Source organism: Rhea pennata, chromosome 3, assembly GCF_028389875.1.
Source record: "Rhea pennata isolate bPtePen1 chromosome 3, bPtePen1.pri, whole genome shotgun sequence".
Classification (NCBI taxonomy): domain Eukaryota; kingdom Metazoa; phylum Chordata; class Aves; order Rheiformes; family Rheidae; genus Rhea; species Rhea pennata.
The window spans coordinates 107,347,921-107,372,923 of NC_084665.1; the positions used below are offsets into that span (position 1 = coordinate 107,347,921).

Here is a 25,003-nt window from a genome sequence, read left to right on the forward strand (position 1 = left end):
TCGATGGGAATTCAATGGCAGGAAAAGCAGTTCTACTGATCTATGAGACAAACAACCTTTCTTTTATCACAGTTGTCAAACACATGTACCTAATTCAACCAAGAATGTCAGCATAATCTTAAACTACTCATTCCTGAAATATAATGAAAAATTTAAACTCGACTGCTTAAGGGAAAGCACGTGCTCAATTGCCCAGCTCAGTAGAAGCATAAATAAACAATTTACTAAGATTTCTTATGTGATACTAACCAGCAATTTCCACAGTTGCATTTTATACGTAAAATTGCAAGTACTGTTCTTGGTCAAAGGCCTGACAACCATATACTTCAGCACATCTCCTGAGATCCTGTGGAGGATTGCTTTCATTTTCTTCACAATCTAAGATGTCAACAGTAGAATGCACAAGCGTCTTGAGATAATGATCCTTGGACTAACTTGCAAGCCTAGCTGCTTTATAATACTGCATCAGCAGTATTTTTGCCACTCCCATGGCACTTCCTTCCTATATCCTCTTTTCTGTAACTTCTCCAATTCTGGATTTTTTCCAAGAACAGATTATTTCACCTTCCAGCAAAGGTGACAGTAGGAAATCTGCTCATCCCCAGCTACTGAAATATTTATCTTAGGGTTATACGCATTCCAGACATGAAGCACATCAACTGTGATTCTGCAAGTAGGCTTTTTTTCTCCCTCATCTTTACAGCCATATCGTGCTGGTGAAAGGTCAAAGCTCTGATAGGCTCATATCGTGTAACTACTGAAATGGTCCAGCCTCTCTAGAGCTTTAATAGGGTTGCCACAGTTGATCAAACAGTTGCCAGTCTGTGGCAGACCTTCCAAGAACTGCGGTGGTTTTCATTCATCATCACACATCCAATGAAACTATCCTTGAGTAAATGAAACTCAAGGACAGTTCTGTCGAGCATCACACTTGCTAGCATAAGACACCTGTGGTACTGTTATGACTACAATTTATGGACATTTAGGGAAAGGAGGCAGTGGAAGCACAGAAGATCTGAAAAGATTTTTCAAAATAAAATATTTAAATGCTTTTTTGTACAAACTTTGTCTTACAAACTTAAGTTTGTAAGTTGTCTTGCTGTCCACATATTTATCCAGCTACTTTATCCCTTGCATATATAGCTATAAGAATATTAGTAACCAATACAATGGTTTGTTAATGATCTACTATTTGATTAATCTTCTTTTAAGACGTCTGCTTGGCAGAAATAAGACAAATAAGCAAGCACAGAAGGAAGAGAGAGAAACTGTTTCTGGACTTCAGTTTACTCAGTCTTCCCTTATACATTAGTTTGAGAAAAAAGGCAAAGTACAGATATGTATTTGGATATCAAGCTTACCTGAGCAACCCAGATGTTCTGTTTCAGGATTATGTTTTATTGCTGCTATATGTTTAATTACAAAATTGACTTCTTTGCATTAACACCTTATTTTTCCCCCTCTTCAAAAACAAAATCCCAAACCCTACTCACTATAAAGCTTTGATCTGCACTCTGACCTTGGGCTTGCTGCCTTTGCTACTTGATATAAGCACCCAGATGTGATTTGAGGATCAAGGCTATATCACCAGTCAGTGAAGTGACGAGAGATACAGACTAACCTGAGGGTAAACAAAACAAGTTCTTCTCTCTTTTGGCTTCTCATATACATTGAAAACACAAAATCACACGTGAAGTGGCTGGACTTGGATTAGCCATTTTAAGAGGCCTCTTGGTCTAGACTTGCTTAGAAATCAGCACTTGGGAAGTGAGGAACACAGGGACGGGGCAGGGCTAGCTTGGCACTCCTTCGGGTGCCAGCACCCCTCAAGCCAAACATCTCAGTGCACAGAGTGGCTTCAGTGTCACGCACAAAAAGTTGTCTCTCAGTAAAGAGAATCCAAAACATATAGGTTGAAATTCATCATCAAGTTTATCCACAAACTTACTGACAAGCAGTACAGTAAGATTCTGCTTTTATTATTCCAAATAATATACAGTAAAATTGCCTTTGTAAGTATTGACCCTAATAGTCCAGTTCATGGTCCCTCTAAAACATGATGTTCTAATAAATGTCACCTAAACGTATCGGGATATACACCAAGGGGTTATGCTTTAGATCTGATTATTCACATAAACATTTCTTAAATAGGAAAAATGTGTATCATACAAAATATTAAAAAAACTGAAGTCAGGAAAATGGAATAATTCACTAAACAGAGCTGTCTTCTCCACAAACTTCATTTGATTTTCCCATTATTTCTTATGAATAGAATCGCAAGAAGCAGACTATCTTTTGCTTCTATTTTTTGGTTAATATGTTTATCTATTTCTCTTGTACCTTCTCATTATTGATAAACAACTATTTAGTTTCTCAAAGAAAGAAAGAGTGATTATATAGCCCCCTGGTTAGGGCAGTCACTGAAGAGACCTTTTCTAAATTAGTCAATAATCCAGACCTGGTCACTCATCTGGAAAGCAGGACACTCAAATCCAGTGTCCTGCTTCTGAATTAGGTGGAATAGGGACTGAAGAATGGGTCTTTTGCACCCTCTGAGTGTAACCTTGCCCACTAAGTCCTGGGTATGTTTATTTTAAGAGACATTAGTAAGCACATTTTCATCAGAATTCCCACATTTCCATGAAAAGTTTTGATTCCATAAAATCTTACATTTTCCATGAAAATGAACCTCATCCTAAAATTTTGGATCATCTATTTAAAATTGATGTTAACTATAGCCTCTTCTCCTGAGCAAGAAAAAAATGCTGCATCAGTTCATTCCACCAGAAATTAAGGCCAGAATGGCAAGGCAGACTGTAAAAAGAAGCTTGGCAAAAGCTCAGGACTGCTAGGAAGTTTAACTTATCACCATTTGAGCAATCACTTCTCCAGTAAATTATGTAGCATTTATTAATCAGTGTATTACCTGTTCAAATAACTAACAAAATCCTCCACTGTGCACATATTAACAATAGATAGAGCATGATGCATTATGCTGCACAGAAGCAGAAAGAAGAATGGTGTGGGAACTCAGGGCTATAAATTCACGGTGAGACAGGAGAGATGTTTACCACAGAGTGAAAAATGTGGTATAAGGAGCTGGTGAGTTGAAGGGAACATCAAAGCTGTGAATATTTACAATGCATTTATCTATTTCTAAACCAGTGAGAGAGGAAGATCCTCGCACTTCTTGGAAGTGCCCTGCTGTGTTACCACATTTTAGTGTGAAAACAATTATCATTCATTTCCTCAAATCACATCCGAGTGTTGCTTCTGCTAAATAGTGTCACTTTCACTTTACAAATTTCTTTTGGCTTCACTGTACATTTGATCCTTTTCTAGAACATACAGCTTATTAAGAAAGTCTCTCTGAACTCCATCAAAACATATCAGACTTGGTCTAATAGTTTCAACGTGAGCCACAAAAACTGTCATAACATTTCTTGAGATTATTTGAAATTTATAAATTAGCAACCAACCCATCAATACAAATCAAGCATAACTCTCCTGACCAGAGCACACTCATTTGGTATTGAAAACTAAATATATACATGTCTATCTCAGAGCCTTCTGTTAATGTGACCACACTGCTCATGCTACCAGGTTCACCTACTGAATGGCACAGCACTGTGATGTGATCAGAGCCTACTCGCTTAAGATGCGGCACTGAACTTTTACTATATAAACTCCTGAAAGAAGTCTTGTTAATAAATGAGACTATGAATCCACAAAAATATCCTTATTTGGAATTCCTGTATTTCATTCAAAGGTGAATCACACTGTTTTACTGTACTGTTTACTACCACAACTTTTACTCTTTAAAAGTCATCTAAATGTTTATATATATACATACATATACATATATATATATACTTTTATATATATATATATATATATATATTTTAGTTGGCATTCTCTGGCAGCATTGCTTTCAATAAAAATTAGTGCTGTAAGAAAATATCCCGAGACAAAGCAGAAAAACTCAAAGCCTGACTGTATTCTTTTCTTTAGCTACATACAGAGATGTTTCATTTAATAATGGATCAGCAGCATGCCCAAATATAAAATTGAGCCTTACCATCTCTTTTTAATCATTAGTATTTAATTTATGTCTTTAGCTTTTGTTCTTTCTGAAAATATAACTGGTCACATTATAATGTAGTAATCCAATTTTTAGTTATGGGGATAATGTGCATTTGCTACACAGTGCCAGTCATTTAGACCCAAATAATAAGGATACGTTGATCACAAGAGACAACAGTCAGCTGGGACTATATTTTGGTTCTGCTTCTGTCGATGTTCCACTTCGGATCCTCCTCCAACTCTTTTGCCTCTTATCTCCATTAGCATGGAGTCAGTAACAAATTGTCTACTTCCCCTGTGAATCAGAATGATTAATTTGTCAGTGTCTAGTTAGAATTTATTATAAAGTAACACGGATCTTCCACAAGTCTTTATACATCTTCATATTCAGTCTGGCCCTCCTAAAAGCTAATGTTGAGAATGGTGCACAGAGATTTCAACCTCACTTGTCTTGTGGAACAAACTTCATGCAAAATTTCTTCAATCTGCTCTTTTCCAGTAAAAAAAACTATTTCAATTTGGGATGCCTAGTCATTCACACTACATCAAACCCTGAGCCTTCCACTGAGAAGTAACTGTGACAGAAAGGTGATATGTATTTGAATTCCAGGCATGAATTAAAATGCTAAAATGGGGCAAACTCTCTACAGGTGTTAAAATAGCCATCCTGAGGGAAAAACAGATTGTAATTTAGTGGCTATCAGAAAGCATGAAAACAATCACACTGGAAAATCCTGGCCCAGCTATTGAGACCTCTGGCATCAATGGAGCATGGGGAGATTTCTAGCCTTGGAGTTGCGCTTGGTCCCTCCTCCCTTATGTCTTTCATCACAGTCACAGTAGGGCTTTTCTGCTGGATGCTGTTGCTGCATTAAGTTTCCCCAAAAGAAGTGGGTGTGTTTATCTCTGCCTGTGGCCTCTCTGCTACCACTTCACAGAAATGAGAACTTGAAGCTCAGTTATCTTGTTTTGGGGAAACACAAACATGCTTTTTCCCCTCAGTTGCAATTTTATGGGTAATCTAAGTTTACAGCTCAATTTTTCAGGGATTAAAGACATTGAAAGCTAACACATAACATCTATAAAAATTCTGCATGTACGTCATTGTAAGCTTATTGTGATGCAAATCATGACACAAGACAAGAAAAACAACTTATATAGGGTCATATAAAATAAGACATAGATAGATTCCTTCTTTCATTCCTCGCTGCTCTTGAGTGGTCTTTCATGGTAGTTCAGAAGTTCTTTAAGTTTGCACGATTCTCCTGCTGGGAAAATCCCATCATCCAAAACCTCATGCAGCTGGTTTTTCATTTACTGAGTTGAATTTCACCTCTTTGTTACATGAATTTGCCCATCTTTTCCTTCCTCCTTTTCGATTTCCCTTCTTTCTGTTGGTCTGAAAATCCCTTTACCGGCTTGATCAAGTTCTCCATCAGTCAGTTAATCTGTGGCTTATTTACCAAACATCTGGAATTCAGGCTTGAAAACTGAGTTTATCCTGGGCAGCAACTATCTCCTTTTCTGTTGGCATTACAATTAAACTGGTGGTTGTCAAAGTTCAGCTGTCCTCTGTTGTTAGTCTTGTGTTTGAAGCAAGTATGTCTCCTGCTACCTTTTTCTAGCTTGCAGTTCAATATGGAAACATTCAGTGACACAGACTATGAACAAGCCCTGTGTTAAAAACAGCAGTTTGCACTCAGACCCAACTTTTACAGACAGAGAACGTCTGGTGTCAAGTAGAATTCCTAAATTACGTAATTATGCCCTGAAAGAATTTCTAATGGAAAAGACAGTCGTAACATTCTTTCCTATAAGCATGTTTACATTATGAAATATATCACTCCAAGAAATCTTCTCCCAACTTGGGTTTAAACTTTCAGCAGCTGGCTAGAGGGAAAACATAAACCTTATGGCATCAAGAATCAGATTTCGCTAACAGAAAAAAGGCCAGAATCTGAATTTGATCTTACAGTGTCTAGCATGCTAAACAAAATAAATACAACATTTTGGCTTAGCTTCAGGATTTTTCTCTGGCTTCTTTGTGCTGCTCCTGTGATACCGGCAAATATTAAACTAGTTAAACAATCACTTAATCAACTGCTTCACCATTGTCATAAAAATGAGAAACAGTGTCTCTAGAAATTACTTCCTTTTAAAGCAATTTTAATATAGTAAATTCAAAAAAAAAAAAAAAAAAAAAAAAAAGAAAAAGAAAGAAAAGAAAAGAAAAAGAAATCACCCACATGTTCTTCATGGGTACTCAGGGAATTCATTTTCTTCTGTAGCAATATGATGAATGAAGATTACTGAGGAAAAGGCAAAGGAAAATCTCTAAAGTGCAGTTCATGATCATACTGAAAAGTGTGACTCCAATGTAGACATCTTAGTTCAGTTCATGAAATCCATAATCTACAATAATTGAGACTCATAAATGTGATTCTGTTTTGAGTTTTGAATGCTCTTGCTAAAGCACATCAAAAGCTGTTGAGATGGAATCAACACTAACTTTTAAGTTATTTGAGAAGTACTTGAAAATGTTTCTTTTCTAAATGGAATCTGATTTACAAACACACACATTTGATTCTTAAAAAGGACATTGTCATGTTATCTTTGACAAACAGTAAGTGTAATAGCATAATGAAAATACAACACTTAAAAAACAGACCTCACTATCTCTCCATATTTTGAAAGACAAATGGTTGGTATGTTTTAAGAACTATTCCATGTCATTAAGAAGGATGACAATGGACATTAATGAAACTAAGTGCAACATCAGAAGTTTCTAATTTTTTTAAAAAAGGTCTATTCTAAAAAATAACCAAAACATTTTTCTCTTTTTCTTCCAAGTAACTCATTGCACTGTGTATGCAAAGCCAGGTATTTGACAAAATACATTCTTCCTATTAACCTTTCAGAGGTTATTTATGAAAACTAAAAAGAGGCTAAACTGCAACCCTCGTGCAGCTCTAACAGAACAGTTACTATACAGGACCATATTCCTATAACTAAACATGCTGAGACATACAATAGTAGCCAATTTGTGAAAGTACCATTGAGAGAAAAATACTCTGGAAGACTGACTTGCATTAGTCTTGACTTTTACCTAATTTGACTTCAAAACCTTTCTTTCAGGCAAGTATTTCGTAGGAAGAGAATTCACTGACTCAAGTCTCAGTTCTATTGCATGGAGTTAAAATCATAAAACCAGCACTGTGGTAGGAAGTTCACTGTGGGGGGAAACACAGCCTCTAAATGGACCCGGAAATAAACGTTTTTAAGAAACTAGAACATTACCTTGTCAGCATTTTACAGAACCACTTTTCAGAGTCAAGCAAAAAGCAAAGCACTGGAGAGCTTGCCTAACATACAACTGCACAAGCTAATTGTTATTAACATAGTTGTTGCTATCGTATTATTCATCATTTTCATGGACGGTCACTCAGCAGACACAAAAAGTATTTCCAACCACATACTCAAAGCTATTTCTTTGTCACATATGATTACAGACAAATGTCGGCTTTAATATTTTATAAAGTATGTGATGATTCGAATGACTAAACTTGTGATGAAAGCTGACGGAAAATAATCAGCATGCAAAGAAGTCTAAATCATTCTGCTTCAAGTACTTTGCTGTGAAAGTCCTTGCTCTTTTTCTACATAATACTTTCACTAATATCAGTTGCAGCTCTGCACAGGGTAAGAGCTCCTGATTTTCATGCATCACTGAGGTGAATGTTGCCAGAACTTATCTAAGATTTATGCAAACATACATTTTGGGAGAAGTCAGCATTCCTTCAGCATGGAAATCTCATTTAAATTAATGCAGCTTTTGGCTTCAGAAAAGGATTCCTAATCCTAATACACCATTTCTTAACCTTTTCAGACTTATGACCCTGAATCAAAGTAGTAATCATTCATGATCTGCTCAGACAGAAATGCATACATGAGTGCAATAATAACTTTCAAGATCCATACACAAATAAATTATAAGATGGATTTGGAAATATTTGATCTTGAAGGTCATAGTGTATGGTGACAGAGTAGGAAGTTTTTTTTCACTTTGTACCACAGCCATGTTTCTCAAACCTCACAACCCAATTTTTTTCATGACTTTCGCCCTACCCAGGGAGATTAAATGCTGATTGAGAAACATCTTACACATGCCATAGTACCATATCTAATTTTTACCTCTCACTGGTGTTCAGCTTTGCTTCACGTCTTCTTAGAGGGTGGCAAGGGCATTGCCAGTTCTTCTATAACACAAGGCTCCTACTGTACTGGGTTTGGGCTGCAAGCTGAGGCAGGCTTCGTCACCTTGTAGACGAGTTGCCTGCAGAGGCCAGACAGGCTGTGTGAAAGGAGCTGCAGCAAGCCCAGTTGAGGAAGTCTTCAGCATGGCACTAGGGAGGATCACTGCATCAGTCTTGCAAACTATCCACTCTGTGTTACATGCTGCAGCACTTAATGCTGGCCCATCAGATGTGCCACTTTGACTTTATTCAGTCAAACCCATAGTCACTTAAATAAGGAAAAAGTATTGTGTGGCCCCTTTAAAAAGAATTCTGTGTTTTGGTAGAAATCTGTCTTGGCATGAAAATATATTTCAAAAATATAAAGTAAGATATTTGTAATATCCTGGAGATACACTGCTTAACCTAACAGCTTAAAGGGGTCAGTTACATATATGTACCAAAGAGCATACCAATTAAGTAAATAAATAAATGTTAACTATTGCAGAACATAAAGATGTTAAAGGAAAGCGGATAATCTTCAAGCACAGACAATTCACACTGTTCTTATTTGCGATACTTTGATCCAAAATAGCACCTTTAGGAGAAATATGTTGCTGTGAAAATTAATATACAGCAAGCAGATCTGAAATATACCTACTACCACTTAAAATAGGACATTCCGCATAATAAAAAAGTGCTGAACAGTTAATAAAAAGGAATAATTAAAAAGAGAAGTGTATATGTATATATATGTATAAATCTTTTTCTATTCAAAGGTTGATTTAAGACATCAGCATTCTTCTAGGTTGCAATGACCTTGCTTATATTGGGTCCCTAGTCTAGTAAACACTTAAGCCTTAATCTGTATACAACTAAAAAAGATGCGTAACTTCATTCATTGCTGTTAGTGAGAAAATTCACTCACTAATTCTTCATGTAACCTCAATTATTTGCAGATTGTAACCTTTGAGACTAGCTCTTCCCCTACAGATATCAAATGAGCTTTTCATTAATTCATTCATTTTGGAACAGGAAAGATGAGGTATTTCTTGTGTTTGTTTTTGTTTTCCTTTTTTTAAATAAGGACAAAGTAAAATGAATGAATAAACATTAGTTTCTGTAGTTGAGATTACAACCTATTTGTCCAAATAAAAATGAAATCAGTCTCCTTTTTTTTGTTTGTTTTGTTTTGTTTTGTTTTGTTTTTTGGTCTGTCTAACCCACAGAATCACAGAATGGTTGGGGTTGGAAGGGACCTCTGGAGATCATCCACTCCAACCCCCCTGCTCAAGCAGGGTCACCTAGGGCATGTTACACAGGGTTGCATCCAGGTGGGCCTTGAATATCTCCAAGAAGGAGACTCCACCACCTCTCTGTAGATGACAAACCTGGGAACAGCTGTTTCTCATACATATGAGAAACAGATGAACAAAGTGCTGCATTTATTCTACATACAAATGAGAGGTGAAGGCCTGGAAAACATTTTTTTTATAGAAAAGAATTTGTATTCTTAAGATACATTTTGAAAGATTTTTCTTTTAAGATTTTTACTAAAATTATCACAAGATGCTCCATAAAAGAAATACACATTAAAATTGAGAACACCACATCTTGCACTTGGCTTATACAAGTCCTAACCCTTTAAATATTCAACTCTTGACTTCAGTACAACTAAGCAATATGTGTAACTTTATTCCTTGTCACCAACAGCAGTATCCAGACTATTTCCACTTATAACTCCACAAGTGTGCAAACTATAGCAAACATAAGCTATACAATTTAGAAGCGTTCACATTGAAATTTTAATTATTTAAAGTAAAATCAATTATTTTCTCTTCAAATGCATCTTTAGCAGGCACACTATCAATCACTTTCACTGTCTGACCAAATGCATGCAACGTGAAAATACAATTGCAATATTCTGTACAATATTGTTTGAATACAAACATACTACAAAGCACTACTAAAAAACAGGACATTCACCTATTTCAACTCTTCATTGTATATAAAAACCACTAGACTTCAAAAATAAGGAATATTGTTAATATACTATAACTTATTATTCTAAAAAAGAAAAAAGTAAAATCAGACACAAAAGGCAAATGAAAGGCTTAAAAATATTTAGGTTCTTATGATCTGCAAATTCTGCAGATACTTTTTATAATAAAATAATCTAGCATAACTTGCATATTTCCTTTTGCTCTAGGTTTTAAAAACAGTTCAGTATCTACGAAATACACGATGGAGAACTATAACAATATAAATCTATTCCATTTGAACTACGCAATTTGGAAGTTTCCATGAAGATGAAAAATTAAACCACTTCACTTTTATACTTTTACGAGAAACTGTTATTAAAATGTTAGCAATAAAGTTCAGACAGGCACACAAATGCAAATATTCACCCCTCAAACAAAGAACAGGCATACAAATAGATCAAACCAAAATTCACACTGAGACCAATTCTTTATTTACATAAAATCTTTTACACAAGGCTGAATAAAGACAGTATTATGTCAATTGCTCCAAGTAATAATGATTAATTACTACTACAGCAACAGCAGCAACACTAATCTTTATAACCCTTACCAGTAGATACACAGTAAAAGGTACTTTTTCTAATTTGAACAATTGTGAAATATTTTGCAATTAGCAAGAAAAGAACAATTTTAAGATTAGGCAAAGTATCTTTTATGATGTGTTATTCTTTTTTAAAAAATGTCAGGATTATGCCTCATGAACTTGTTTTCACAACTGCAAATTTTGATTACTGGTAATTGCTGACCTAGTAAATACAACATAGGAATTTAAAAGTTAAGAAACAGGACTCTTGAAAGTCATTGCTAAGAGAGATAAGAGTGCCAATTCTAGAGGCGGATTACTAAATATTAAGGTTAGAGAATTTTGATAATCTTCATTTCAATAATGTTACTAATACGCCTGTAATAGCCTTTCTCTAGATACCAATAGAAACGTTTGTATTTGGAGCCAGTACAGAACTAACCAGATGGAACATCATCAATATTATAAACATCCTAAAGGATTTAAAGATCCTTTAAAGATCCTTTTCTGAACTAACTACTGTCCAGATTCTCTATTTTAACTCTTCCCCCAGAAACAAGCATAAAACAAACTTGTTCCCCTCCCAACTCCACTACAATATTAACCAGAAGCACAGATGGCATCAAAGCCAGCAGTGCCTGAAATAATTCTACCAATCTAATATTGGCATTTACACATACACACACTCATATATTTATTTATTTATTTTTAAAAACCATTTTTACTCAAGGAAAACAAGAGGTTTTTGTTGTTGCTATCAATTATTTATACTCAAAAGTTAAAGTTCTTGTATTTCAAAATTCTAGTGAATATTTTATGCATCTCATGAGCAAACGCACACAATTCAACAGTACCATTCATTTAGATTACAAAATACTTCGATCTTCTTTCACTTAAAAAAATAATTCTATCATCCATTTTTAATCATATTAAGAAGTCATATATTTAATTAACATAAATTTTGGATGGAGAGAATGAACAGCTTACTCTTTAGGAAAGTTACAAGAATGCTAGAACTTCACACATCCTCAGTTCTTCTCAGAGAAAGATAAAATAATGTTGGCAGCTTAGCCTGAAAATGTAAGTCAACAGTGAAAACCAAAAGGGAGATAGAATATGTCTTTGTGATTCAAGTATCGCCCTAATTACAACAGCTAAACAAGATAGTTTCACCAAATACATCTTAATCATCTGCTACTTGGAGATTGTGGATTTTCTGTTTGTTTGTTTTAAGAAGAATCATGCAGAATAGATGCATTGGTAGATTATTTCCTCACACTATCCACTTTGAAGTGCATCAACAAACAGGTCTCTCAAATCCTGCTTTCACACTTTCCTGCTTATTTTAGTAAGCAACAGTTACTATTACAAGGTTCCTATCACAAGCTTGAAGCTAGGAAGTCTAATAATCACTTCTTGTGCCAATTGTCAAAGTGCATACCACTGCCCAAAACATTATCTGAGACACCATAGGAAGAATCTGAACTCTCTAGACGAACGCTTAGCACTGCTGAAGGAAAGCATGTGAGAAAGAAGGAAGTGAAAGCACCAGAAAGTGTGTGACAGACCTGGCCACCTCAGGCAGATCCTGGGACCTTGAGAGAGACTGACAGAAAGATTTTTTGGTCTACAGCTCTAGCTGTGAGAACACAGTTACTTGAAGGCAAAGAAAATTTCTCACAGTCTTTGAACCTTCCTTTGCCTAGGACTTCATTATTCTTTGCAAGTATACAAAGGGACAGTAAACAGTCCCTAACTCCACTGCTGATTTCTCCAAACTGGAACAAGCTGTAAGACCCCAATTCTAGTTGTCAGTTTGGTCACTGGGAATAGAAGTACCAAGAAGACTATCATCTCTCTGCTATGGTATCTCTGGCTTTTTTATACACTGTAGGTCAGGCGCAGTGCATGCAACACCATTCTGGCCTGGAGCTGGTGGCCAGTGCAAATGCTGTCTCCTTTTCTCATGTTAGGACAAGACCTTTCTGTATGCCATCCCTCTGAATGCCCTTGTCTTTTGGATGGAAACCCAAGCACATGCTCAAAGAACTACAATAAATTCGATCAACCCCAATGTATGTGTTTTGGATCCGCAGTTGCCCCACAGCATGAACATATATAACAAGACCTAGATGCCTAAATGGTATAAGAAAGAGGGAACCTTTCAAGTTCATTATATGGAAACCGACTTTTAAAAACTGTCCAAGACTTTCACAGAAGGTATATGAAAATTTCGACAACCAGACTAACAAGTTTGTCCAGTAGGGTATTCAGCTTCTGACTATAGTCATTAACAAGGTAATCAAAAGCTAAGATGAAATGGTTTATGAAACAATAACCTACCTCTAGAAGAAGCATCTTCTTTGTTCAAGCAAAAGAATGGTCATTTTCCTTTTGCATAAAGACATATATTGATAACAAATGCACTTCCCCTGCCACAAATTAGTAGGAGTATTCCTATTGTTCACAGAAACATGCAATAGCAAACGAATTTGAAGTCAAGCTCAAAAATCACCCTGAGGCAGCAAATTCCACAAATGCACTTGTTTTTCTTAGTTATATTTGTTCTGCTTTTGAATAGTTACTTGCTCTAATATATTACGAAAAAGGATATATGGCTGTGTGTGATTTATCAGACTATTATGGATGTATAGGAGGTGCATTTTGCTTTCTTTTGCTGGGACCTTCTCTAAATTACATGGAACAAACTATCTGATTGCTTATTCATCTGGGACTGTTCCTCACATCTTGGCATATTTATTATATATCTCTGCATATTTATTATATATCTCTAGATCCCTAATGTCTTTGCTATATTCTTTTCTGCTGAGGGGGAAAAGTGAGGATTCAATTTAGTATTTCAGACTAGGGTATTTCTAATATGCCCAAGCGGCATTTTAATGTGCTGTGGTGTATTCTCCATCTCATTCCTTACAAACATTAATATTTGTTTGTTTTGTTTATACATTACCATGAATAAAGGTCTTCACTGAACTGTTCATAACAAAACTTGAGTCTTCTTTCTACGTGGTTAAGATTAATATAGATCTAAGCAAAGCATGGAAGTATTGTTACTCATAGCCTCTGTGTGTATCAGTGTCATTTACAATGTCATAAAGAGCCAGACCTAATTACTAAGTGTTGTGGAAATGAGAGGATGTTTGCCACATAATATCTCTGGTAGAAGAAGATATGCATATTACAGAGTTTGTAAATAGACCTCAAAAATCAAGAGATGCCAGATAAAGAATGAATAATAGGTAAAGCAATCTACTACCTACCCCATAATGTTTGCATAATTACCTAAGTATTCTACCATTCTCATAATATGTCAGGAACATGTTCTCTACATAGAGAAGTTCGTTTTCATCAGACTAGTTCTAAGTGAATTGGAAATTGCCACCAGCATCACAGCGAGATGGGAAAATGCTTCTAACGATAGCAAAGTTTTTCTGGGTATTCCCTCCCATGGCTATCCAAGCAAACAAAATTTCGCATATAGCCGCTAATTTTTATCTCAAACTAATAAGAATCTAAGCCCATAAAAACATCCACAGAAGATCAGATCAAAGGCCAACGCTCCCAGTGTCCTGTGTCCCATAACAGCCAGTAGCAGATACCTGGAGAAGAGCATTTTTGCAGGCTCTCCCTTTTCTTAGGGACAGTGTCTAAACACAGGCATAATATACAAGGATGCTTTACCTGGATCCAGTAATCTATAGCCCTATCTGCCAGTGACTGCTAAAGGACTGTCTGAGATGGGTTTTGTCATCTTCATTATCCTCTTCTGTTGAAACAGGTCATAGATTGAACTGTTGGAAAGAGCCAGACCTTGTATCATTTTTTTTTCAAGATTCACTCAAACCCCATTCCATGCCACTCCTCTTTAACATCACATTTTCCAGATCTGTGTGTCCGTATAAAGTTTGTGCTATCAGAGAATGCATAAAGAGAGCTTTTTATCAAAAAGTTGGAAAGTGTGTGTACTGCACAGGGCTATTCATATATCTTTAAGAAGGAAAGAATCAAAAAACACTGAAGCAAAAAGCTGTGAGCAGAAACTGTAAGTCACTATTGGAATTTTGAAGAATATATGTATTCTAGAAGAGAAACTTCCATTCCCATAGGCTTTGAGCAGACACTGTGATCTACTGAAATCTTAATTGTCACCAAATTAACTGTTTAGCAAAATTAGTAAAAAAGTGAATACAATCCTTCCAAGAACTTCTGTGAATAACTGACAGGAGTTAGAAAGAAGAGGAACAACATCTGCCTGAGGATTAATGAGAGTAACTGAAGCACCTCATGACTACGCCAGTCCTACTAGAGCATGGGGGCTGTCACAAAGACTTAGTCCTACATGTGTCTATAACGTGGTATCCTCACTTAAAAGTAGAGCAGGAACAAAACCCAATGTTTACCGCAACAACATAATCTGCCAGCTGCAGATTGCATTCGCAGAGGAACCGGCTGTCATCTCGGAAAACACTTTGCTGCTGCTCCTGCATTCCCAGAGGCTGGAGCAGCCCGGAGCAGCTGCACTAATGGGATTTGTTAGACTAGTGGCTCTGCCTTCTGCAACTTTAATTTCCTCTCAGTATAAAACATACTTCTTGGTCTTCAAGCACGTCACAGTGACAGTTAGGGCAGCCAAACATCCTTGCCAATAACACAGATCAAGCCAATGATTTTTAAAGCAAAACACTTAAGCCTCTGCAGCTCAAACTAAAACCAGCTTCTCAGAGACCTGAGGGCTGTCCAGCTCATTTTCGTGAGATTGGCTGCAAAAGGGAACACATGACACACATTTATTTACTGATCCATAGATTACACAAGCAAAACATATGAATGACTGAAACATGAAATGCGTGTTCTGACAATTTATATCTCCCTCCTATATCTGATATTTTTTTTACTCTGTAAAATACACATCTACTCTGTCCCCTAGATGAGGAACAGTGCGCATGTGGAAAACACACTTGCGTCCTGAAGCATCACACTGGCTGCTAGAAATTTTGCAAAGAAGAGTTCTTTTTTAGGCAGCCATTCCCTATTCCACTCAGATCCAAGACTGACTCGCTGGTTCTGCAAGGAGACTCATGGCCCAAGAAAGGATAAACCCCCACGCGACAGCTAGGAGGAGACTGGAGTTGACCAATTTACAAATCAGAATTTGTGGCCCACAACGAGCTTCTGCTCTGCCTACTTTTTTTTTTTTTTTATATAAAATGTAAAAGCATCATTCAGAAACTCACCCCTCGCTGTCTGGAGGTTAGCCAATAAATGGATTTCTTCATTCGATTAGGCAGCCAGCGGCAGCTTCAGAGAGGTTCAGAAGTGGTAAGAGCCGATGTCCTGTCTTCCTCGCTCCCAAGTCCAAGATCTAGAGATCTACCTACTGTTTCAAGGACGAGTCTCTGCTTGCCACTTTGGCAATTAGTAGAGGGGCCTCTACCACAGCCCATCTGCCCTGAATTAATAGTCTGCAAATTCATCTCAATATACTAACTTTGATTTTTTTCTAAAAAGGAGGAGGAAAAGAAAAAGGAATCTTGAGGCAAATGGTACCTGTGATGAACTGAAATTCTTTGAATTTGCCTAAGATATCAAAAATTCAAACTACAAGTCCCAGAGCATCTCAAACTTCTGAAGAAGACCATAGAGAAGAGTGAGACATTCCCATTAAAACATAGCAACAGTGTGATTTTTTGAATTCTTCCCTTAGTAATTCAATTACTTTTATTTTAAACCATACCAAAATGTATATAATGTTCTAGAGAAAAATTACATCTTTTGAGGTTTAGGTTGGGGTTTTTTTGTTTGCTTTCCATTTACACAACAAAGATATAAAGCTCCTTTTAGAATAGCCTCCTAAAACCTAAAATCATACCTATTGAGCAGCTGCTTCCTCCCAATATCACAGAAAAAAACTCTTCTATATAAGGTCAGTATTAAATCTAAAATTATGCTAAACTGCCAAGGAAAAACCTTTAAGATTGTAGGTCTTTCCATTAATCTAAGTTGAAATTAATGTCAGTAGTGTAAAATTGAGGCTTAGAATTAATAATTAACATTCAAATAATATTGTGTTGAGGAGAAAGTGTGGTGATCCAGGAGACTAATTCCTGTAAAAGTTTATTTCAACTCAACTGAAAACTGAATACTATGCTGTTGAGGAATGTTCCTACAGAAATACATATTATTCTCTGATAGTGGGGTTTTAGTCACATAAATGTTAAGCAAAATATTATCAAATTTTTTGGAATTCCCTTTTTTAAAAAATCCATGAATGTATATTCAAGTTTGCAAAGCTGAATAGGCATGAAAGAGTGGTAATGAAAAGTGTAGGCATTATTGTTATAAAGCAGACATAACACGTAATAAAACAGTAATAATCCAATGTATAACTTCACAGTTGGGCAATTATATTATAAAAAGAATATCTAATGCAAGTTAAACAAACACCTGTTTCTCCTTTTCATATGTTTATCTGTGCTATCATAAAGTTTATCAAGTAAAGGACAATGAAAAAGAACAAATCAAGAAATGACTGTTTAGTAAAAGAATGAAAAGTCAAAATAAACCTCTGTAACAGTTATTTGTCAGCAGATAACAGGGGAGAAGTAGATAAGTGATGTTTAATTTATTGAGTTATTTCATTAGTCTCAAAGGTCTCAAAGCCTTTTAATTCCAGGCTTTGCCCTCTTGCCGACTTCACCCTCCTAAATTTATAAAAATGTTAAAAGTTTAATTTGTGTTTCAGAAACCATTTAAGGTATTCAGACTAACCTCTTTGGGAACAACCTAGAATCTATATATATTTTTTTAATTAATATACTTTTCTCCAGTAAAGTTGCATTTACTATTTTGATTACTTTTCTTAGAAAGACTCCGTCCAGATTGTTGGGGTTTTCACATTTTCTTTATAACAGTACCAATACTAAGAAGATATGCACAAGAGAAAGAGATTTTCATCCATAATGGCCTTCTTCAAAAATCATAATCTCAGCATTGTTTCAACATTTTCTTAGGTAAATTATGGGTCTCACCTTGGCATTTAATTATTCACTTGCAAAATAACAATTAAAAAAACTCAAAAAACAAAAAACAAAGACTTCATTTGGGCATACATTTGCACTGCATTGCAGCTATTGCTTAATTATCCTTATTTCAAAAGTAGTATTTATGCACCTGCTGAACAGTGTTAGCCTCACTCAGTACTCTATAAATCTTATCAATTATAAAAACATTTTCTCATTTCCCTTCCATGTCCAGTCACTTTATTTTCCATCCTCAAAGTGATGTCCTTAAATGTCTTTTCACACTGTCTCACACCCCAAATTATTTTGACAAACACACAAAAGAGTAAGACATAAATATTTCAATTTTTACTCTAATGGAATAGTTGTCCTTCAAGATATTTCCTTCTGCCTGGAGCATGTACTGTGCTTTACTCAGCTTAATTCAATTCATTTTTGCTATCTAACATAGGGAAGAATGTCTTTCATTGGTTAGTATCATTCTGATACCATTTCCAATCTATTGTACACATCATTTGAGTCAAGTGCTCCCCACTAGCTGCTTTGAAAAATATGAATAGGAAAATATGCTCACCTTCAGGCTCCCCACAGAGTGTACACTGTGACTCTGTAAAAAAAAGAAATATATATATATATTATTATTTCTTGATTTTAAGATCTGTATGTTCTAGAGTTAGGAAGTCATAATTACATTTCAAATATAACAAATCTGATAGAACACAGACTTAGCATGAAAAATGCAATTCTATTTTTATTATGACACATGTTTTTCAATAGTTGTAAAGTAACTTTCAAAAAAAATTCTGCAAGAAGAATTTGAAAAAAAAATGTATAGCTTCATTTGTGTAACTATAAACTCTAGAGACTCAAATTGAATGCATTCAGATACCAGGACCTTTTGCTTCCACACATGTCCTAAAAGACTTTCAAGTCCTCCCAGGTAAGTTAACTAAGTCTAACAGTCAATGTAAATGTACTGCTGTACCTGCAAGTCAAATCTCAGAAAACACAGGCCTGTTTCTGGGTCACTACTGGATGAAAAATGTACTTGCCATGATCTGAGGTGATGCAAGGAAGCAGGTCAGAAGCCTTTCTTTGCTTTAATTCAAAGGCTGTGTGATGTCTGAGCGAGGGGGGCTGCCTGCCCGCGTGCAGTTATTATCCTGATTGATAAGGAAGAACAGGCTGCAGACGTACTTTTGAACTCCTGACTTTTTGCTGATCCTCTGCGTCCCACTAACAACTGCTTCCCTGGTTTACCAGGATCCAGAGGGTCTGCTCAACATTTTTAGCTGCTCTCACCACCATCTCTCAAAGGCCTCCCAAATTATGGGCTTCCCTCTTTTCCCCATTGCTAATGAACCTCAGTGTTAACATGCCTGCACAATTGCTTCAAATCTGCGGCAGGAGAGCTTGTCTGCTAGCATGAGTTGAAAATGAAGGCTCACAGCTACAGCTGCTGCAAGAAACACATCAATAAAAAGTTAGCTAGCTAGCTCCCCAAGCCATCCCGCACTGACAACTGCTTTTCTGGATTTCTTTCAGGTCTGTGTTTAAGAGTTGCTGTCTAAAGGCGGGTGAGCTGTTTCTTCCTTTATCCCAGCATACTTGGGGAAAGCTGGTGGGGAGATTTTGTTTTAGTTCATCAGTCTGTGGCTGAAAACCGTTTCAAACTGACAGCAGTCCCTCTTCTATGTTGGTAAGAAGGAGACTTTGCGGATGCAGGTGATTCACTGCTAAGCCTGCGTCCGCAGGTTTCCCTCACTTCAGCTTGCTGCTGTGCGGGAGGACTGGGCACTATTCTGTTGTGCTCAGTGCGTGCAGATTGAGTGACCTGGAAAAACACAACTACTTCTACTGACGATGTAGGCGACATGGCAGGGAGGTTGTATGGAGCACTGATTTCCACACAGTGTGTGTGTGCGTGTGCGCATGTGTTTAAAAGCTCAGTGACTATGGCTATACCAAAGGATGAGGGGGAAAAAAAATCAAGACGACACTGGTGTTGCTAATGGGGATGGCAGGAAAAGACATATTTGTACATGATGTGCGGAATGATTAAGTCTATTTTGACCTGCACATTCCATGATAACTGTTGAGAGATTGTATGCCCATGTTTGCAACCCTAAAGCGTATAAAGCATGCGTAACATGCACATGGTATTTGCAGGTTTACATCATTTATGAATATAGAAATCTCAAAATCTATCTGGAAGGAAGTTCCTGCATCTTGGTAGGAAAGGTTTCTCTGGGAGACAACTAAACACCTGTATTAATTTGGAACTTTTCCTTTCAGTCTTATTTAAGTTTCTGTTCTGGTGTCATCTGACAGCAATCAAGAACACTACAAAAGTGAAAAAAGCTACAGCTCCTTCAGGTGCAATGTCATTCCTGAGTGTGGGACGCGTATAGCCTAAGGTCAGGTGCCTCAGCATAAATAGTACAAAACTAGACTAGCCTTTCAAGATTCATTAGTCAAGGAAAAGAAGCAGCCACTTAATCTGCTTTGGAAACCTACATTAACATGAGATAAATAACTTTTGTAAACATTTACTTCTGTCTTTGTATTGTGAAAGGTCTTGGACTTAGACTGTGCTTCACAGCAACACTCACAGCAACATAAAATTTTTCACTGGAAGGTTGTTTAGTCCAACGTCGCACTCAAAGCAGGCCTGCTTCCCACACAGCTCAGATCAGCTGCGGCTTTGAGAGCAAAGTCTTGAAAACCACCAAGGATGGAGATACCACAGCCTCACCGGGCAACCTGCTTCCGTTCTGCACCAGCTGCCTAATGTGTAACTTGAACCACCCAATCTGCAGTTCATGACTGCTCTCCCTCGTTACCATTCAGCAGCGCCACAGAGTTTGACTCCATCATGCTTCTTCAAGCAGTTGTAGGCTGCTGTTGGACAACCTCCAGTTCATCAGATTAAATGGGCCCAGCTCCTTCAGCCTCTCTCCTTGTAGGCCATGTGCTTTAGTCTCTAACCCCTCTACTAGCAGCCCTCTACTACACGTGCCCCAATTTCTCCATATGCTTCTGGAGCCAGTGAGCCTCAAATCCTGATTACATGTATTCCAGGTGCAGTCTCACCAGCACCAAAAAGAGGGGATAATAATCTCTTTAATCAGACAAGTAACTTTGGGGATAATAATCTCTTTAATCAGACAAGTAACTTTTTTGTGTCCACACTCAAAATTAAGTCTACCTTTTCCCAGTGGAATGCAAAATGAAAATACTTACGCTATTGCAAATTGTAATAAAATAGGAGCAGAAACTTGAGCTGTTACCAAATTTCAGATAAGAATACTTTTTAAATCTCTTTCTTGCACTTCTTATTAACAGATCATGCCTCCATCCATCCGATTAATCTAAAGTATTATAGTAATATATACACAGGATGTGTTCTTTCTCTTTAGTATATTGAAAATCAGCTCTACTTAGCAAAGGCATGCTCAGTCTTATAAACACTCATACATGTGAGTAACTCCTTTGTCACTGTTTCCCCAAAGTAAAATGACTAAGAACTATGAGTGTTTGGAGAATTGGGACCCAATAAATCAACTGAACAAAGAAAACCCAATATAAATATATCGGTCTCGTTCTATCATTTTGAAATTGGCCAGCTAACACAAATAATCTTCCCAAATATAAGAATGTACTGACAAAACTGGTTGCAAGAAAGATCTTTTGAAGAAACAGATTTATCCTGAAGTCAAAAGCTCCTTTCTTCCTGAAATAGTATGAAATGTATTTGTTACTAAAAATAATAAACCCAAATATAAAAGTTGATAATTTTTTCAAAAGGATGAGGTCAACATTCAATTTTAAATTATGGCAAAAAGAATTATTCTACTAAACACATTCACCTTTCCTTGCTTTGTATACATTTTTTTGGTATGGTTGGTGTTAAGAGTACAAAAGGGTACTGGTACAGGTACTGTAAAGTCTACTATAAAGAACTAAAAAGCACACAATATGTGGGTCAGATGAAAAATACAAAATAGCCATTATGAATAAATTACAATAAAAAATTACAATAAAAAATATAGGAAAGCTATATAATGTAATAAGACTAAGACAACACAACATTGGCAGTATTTTAAATCACTTAGAAGAAAATCCTAAATGATATTGAAAGGTGTAAACAAGCCATTAAGCTTGAGGACATGGCACTAGCCAGAGTCTGATGATCAGTTATCATACTCCCTCAAATAATCTGGGGGAAATCACTTGCTTTCTGGAGTCTGAACTAAGAAAACAAGAACCCTTTCTCTCCCTATATTTGCCAAGTTCAAGCTTCAATGTGCAAACTGTTAAAGGTATGAAATACATTTCAAATACAAACAATATCAATATTTAGACTATATATATTTTTTTCCAGTTATAAAACATTTTGAGGTACCCTGTATGTGAATAAGTATAATTTTAGGAAAAATGTTTCTTTGAAGTAGAAAAAAAATTCATATTTTCCTTCCTGCTGGTTTTAAATTTTCTTTAATTTTTCTTGTCAAAGGAAATAATACAAACATGGCAAGAATAAAAGCTGTATTATGAAGACCAAAAGCCCATGTTTGATTTATCATAGTGCTTCAACAGAATAGTTTGGAAAGAAATTACGCCCAAAATGCCCAAATAATTCTGTGCATGATCTAGAACAGTCAACTTCATATAACCCACAAAACATAATTCACTATGCTTTTAAACCAAAGTCGTGGTTCAAATTCATCCCTGATGTAACCTCAGTGAAGTCACCTTATTTACAAAACTCACTAATTAATATATTTTCAGAGTTTGCGGAACATTTCAGTGAAGACATATGTAACATGAAATTTTTGTCCTTATTGTTGTGTAAACCAAAACAGGTTTTCTTCTTTTCCCATAAGGTCAGGAACATTAACAAGTCTCAGGATAGTTAGTCAGAAAGCCAGAAGGAAGCACTTTATCCATGCTTTGTATATCATCCCATACGCATTCCCAGAAATTTCAGCACCCAGGCTGTAACTTCTGTCTGGGCTCCAGTATATCTTTTAGAAAGCCTTGACTAAAATAATATAGGGTGAGTGATTATGTTTCTGTGTTGGTTTTAATAGTTACAGTTTAAGGTATACTTTAATCTCATCAGGGAGTCACCCGCGTTCTGCAGTCCAGCCTCGATGAGTCTTGACCAAGACATGCAGAAGCGACCATGTGACAACTAACGTGCAGGAGTGACAAGCGATGCTGGGGATAACTTGTCGCAGCCTGCACGAGCACCGCACTCGGGAAACAGATGTGGTCCTCCCTGCGGACTACTTCACATTTCAGTGAGGAAATTTAACAGATCATGCTTCAGATTTTTCTTTCATTGGTTCCAATGGCAAAGAATGCAACTGTTTGTGACACTATTTCATTAATTTCTCTTTACATCGTTTTACTGATGTCAGTGAAATGGAACTCTGTGACACTTTAAAAGAAATAGAGCAGCTATGTATCATACAGAGATTTAGTACTGCTGAAAAGCAAGGTATAATTTAAGACCATGCTGTGAGACTTTTAATCATTTTCAGGTTTTTAGTCCAATATTTGTATCTAAACACAGCTATAATGCTATAATGGTGTCAATAAAGGCTGACTGTATTATGAACCGGTTTTCACTTTTGCTTTTCATGTCTACTTCTTCTCCTACGCTTTTTGCCTTTCTTTGTATCTTTCTCCTCCCATTGACATCCCAGTGTTGCACAATACCATCAGCTGAAATATTGATGTGACAGCCCTGCGGGACAAACTGCAAGGTTTTGTCAAGTTCCCCAAGACTCCCATTCACAACCACCACCTTTTGTTCCTGCTGAAGATACAGCAAGTCCTTTGGACAGCTTTCCAATTGCAAACAGATGCCTGAACATTTGCTCTATGTTCAACCATCCATTTAGGTAAGCGGTTGACAGAGACCTCCAAAAACCATCTTGTTTTTCCTTCTGCAGAAGGACAGCTTAGATTTTCCCTACAGAAATTTTTCTGATGTGTTCTTTAGAAATCTCAGGTGAAAAAGAATAAAACCCTTTTCAAGTAAATTATGTCCATTGATAAACTATCTGTACTTAGAAAAGAAAAATCCTACATAGCTCAAACGTACCTTCCTTTCAACAATGCGGACCAAAAACAAATTTTTTTCATTTTTTTTAAATAATCTAATTCAGATACTCATTGCTTCCTTCAGGTGTTGTTTTTCTATTCTAAATAAGACCTATTCATTCAGTTGTTCTTCCTAGTCATGCTTTCTAATATTCATCTCATCTTTGTTGGACTCTTTTCAGCTTAGCTGTATCTCAAAGTTGTCAGGGCCCCAAACTGAATACAGTGTACCACCTGAGACCTTAGGTTGCCAGGTAGAGTGGAATATAAACACTCTTACATTCTTTTTATTTTTCTAAGAAAAAAAATCACCAAAATGTAGGACAGCATTATTTTCTTCACTTAAATGAGATCTCATCCTAATAGACAAGAACTGGGCTAGAAGTACTTTAGTAGTCATCATCATAAGAACAAAATGATACAGGTAAAGGATACTTTTCTTTGTTCTGCTGTAGCAGCAAGGACATTATTCATGTAATGCATGTAAGCCAAGTGAAATCCACAAAGTATTCCAGATTCTTCTTATAACTTTTTAGTTTGAAACTATTTACATTGGCAAAAATAATCAAAAACACTATATCAAAACATTCTATTCCTTACAGTATTTAGTGCTGGCAAAGAGTACAAGAGGAACAGAAACCAAATATATTTGAACTCAAATATTACTATGGTGTTTTTCCATGAACTGTCACAGCTGAGCTAAACAAACACAGTTTCATGTAAGTCAAATAAAATGCATCAATTACACATACATATAGACAGACACATACATATGCATACATACATATATACACATACATATATGTACACCTTGTAACTTTTTTTCTGCTTTCAGATCATAGTAATTACATGTAAAAATAACAAGAAATAGTCAATGAATTCTACAGAATTTACTTTAAAATGCAATAGTGACATCAGTTTAGAATTGTTGTGGATATAGCCAATAAATGTATTTCCTCCCTCTGGAAC

General features: G+C 36.3%; 1 protein-coding gene across 1 annotated transcript in view; it reads right to left on the reverse strand.

The window, feature by feature from the left end:
- DLGAP2 (DLG associated protein 2) overlaps positions 1 to 25,003 on the reverse strand; it is a 304,160-nt gene that overhangs the window by 222,784 nt on the left and 56,373 nt on the right. The window contains exons 2-3 of the mRNA XM_062571124.1: positions 18,495 to 18,527; positions 12,705 to 12,734 (exon numbers count right to left, since the gene is read on the reverse strand). Coding sequence (XP_062427108.1) covers positions 12,705 to 12,734; positions 18,495 to 18,527 — 63 coding nt within the window. The remainder of the gene's footprint in view (positions 1 to 12,704; positions 12,735 to 18,494; positions 18,528 to 25,003) is intronic.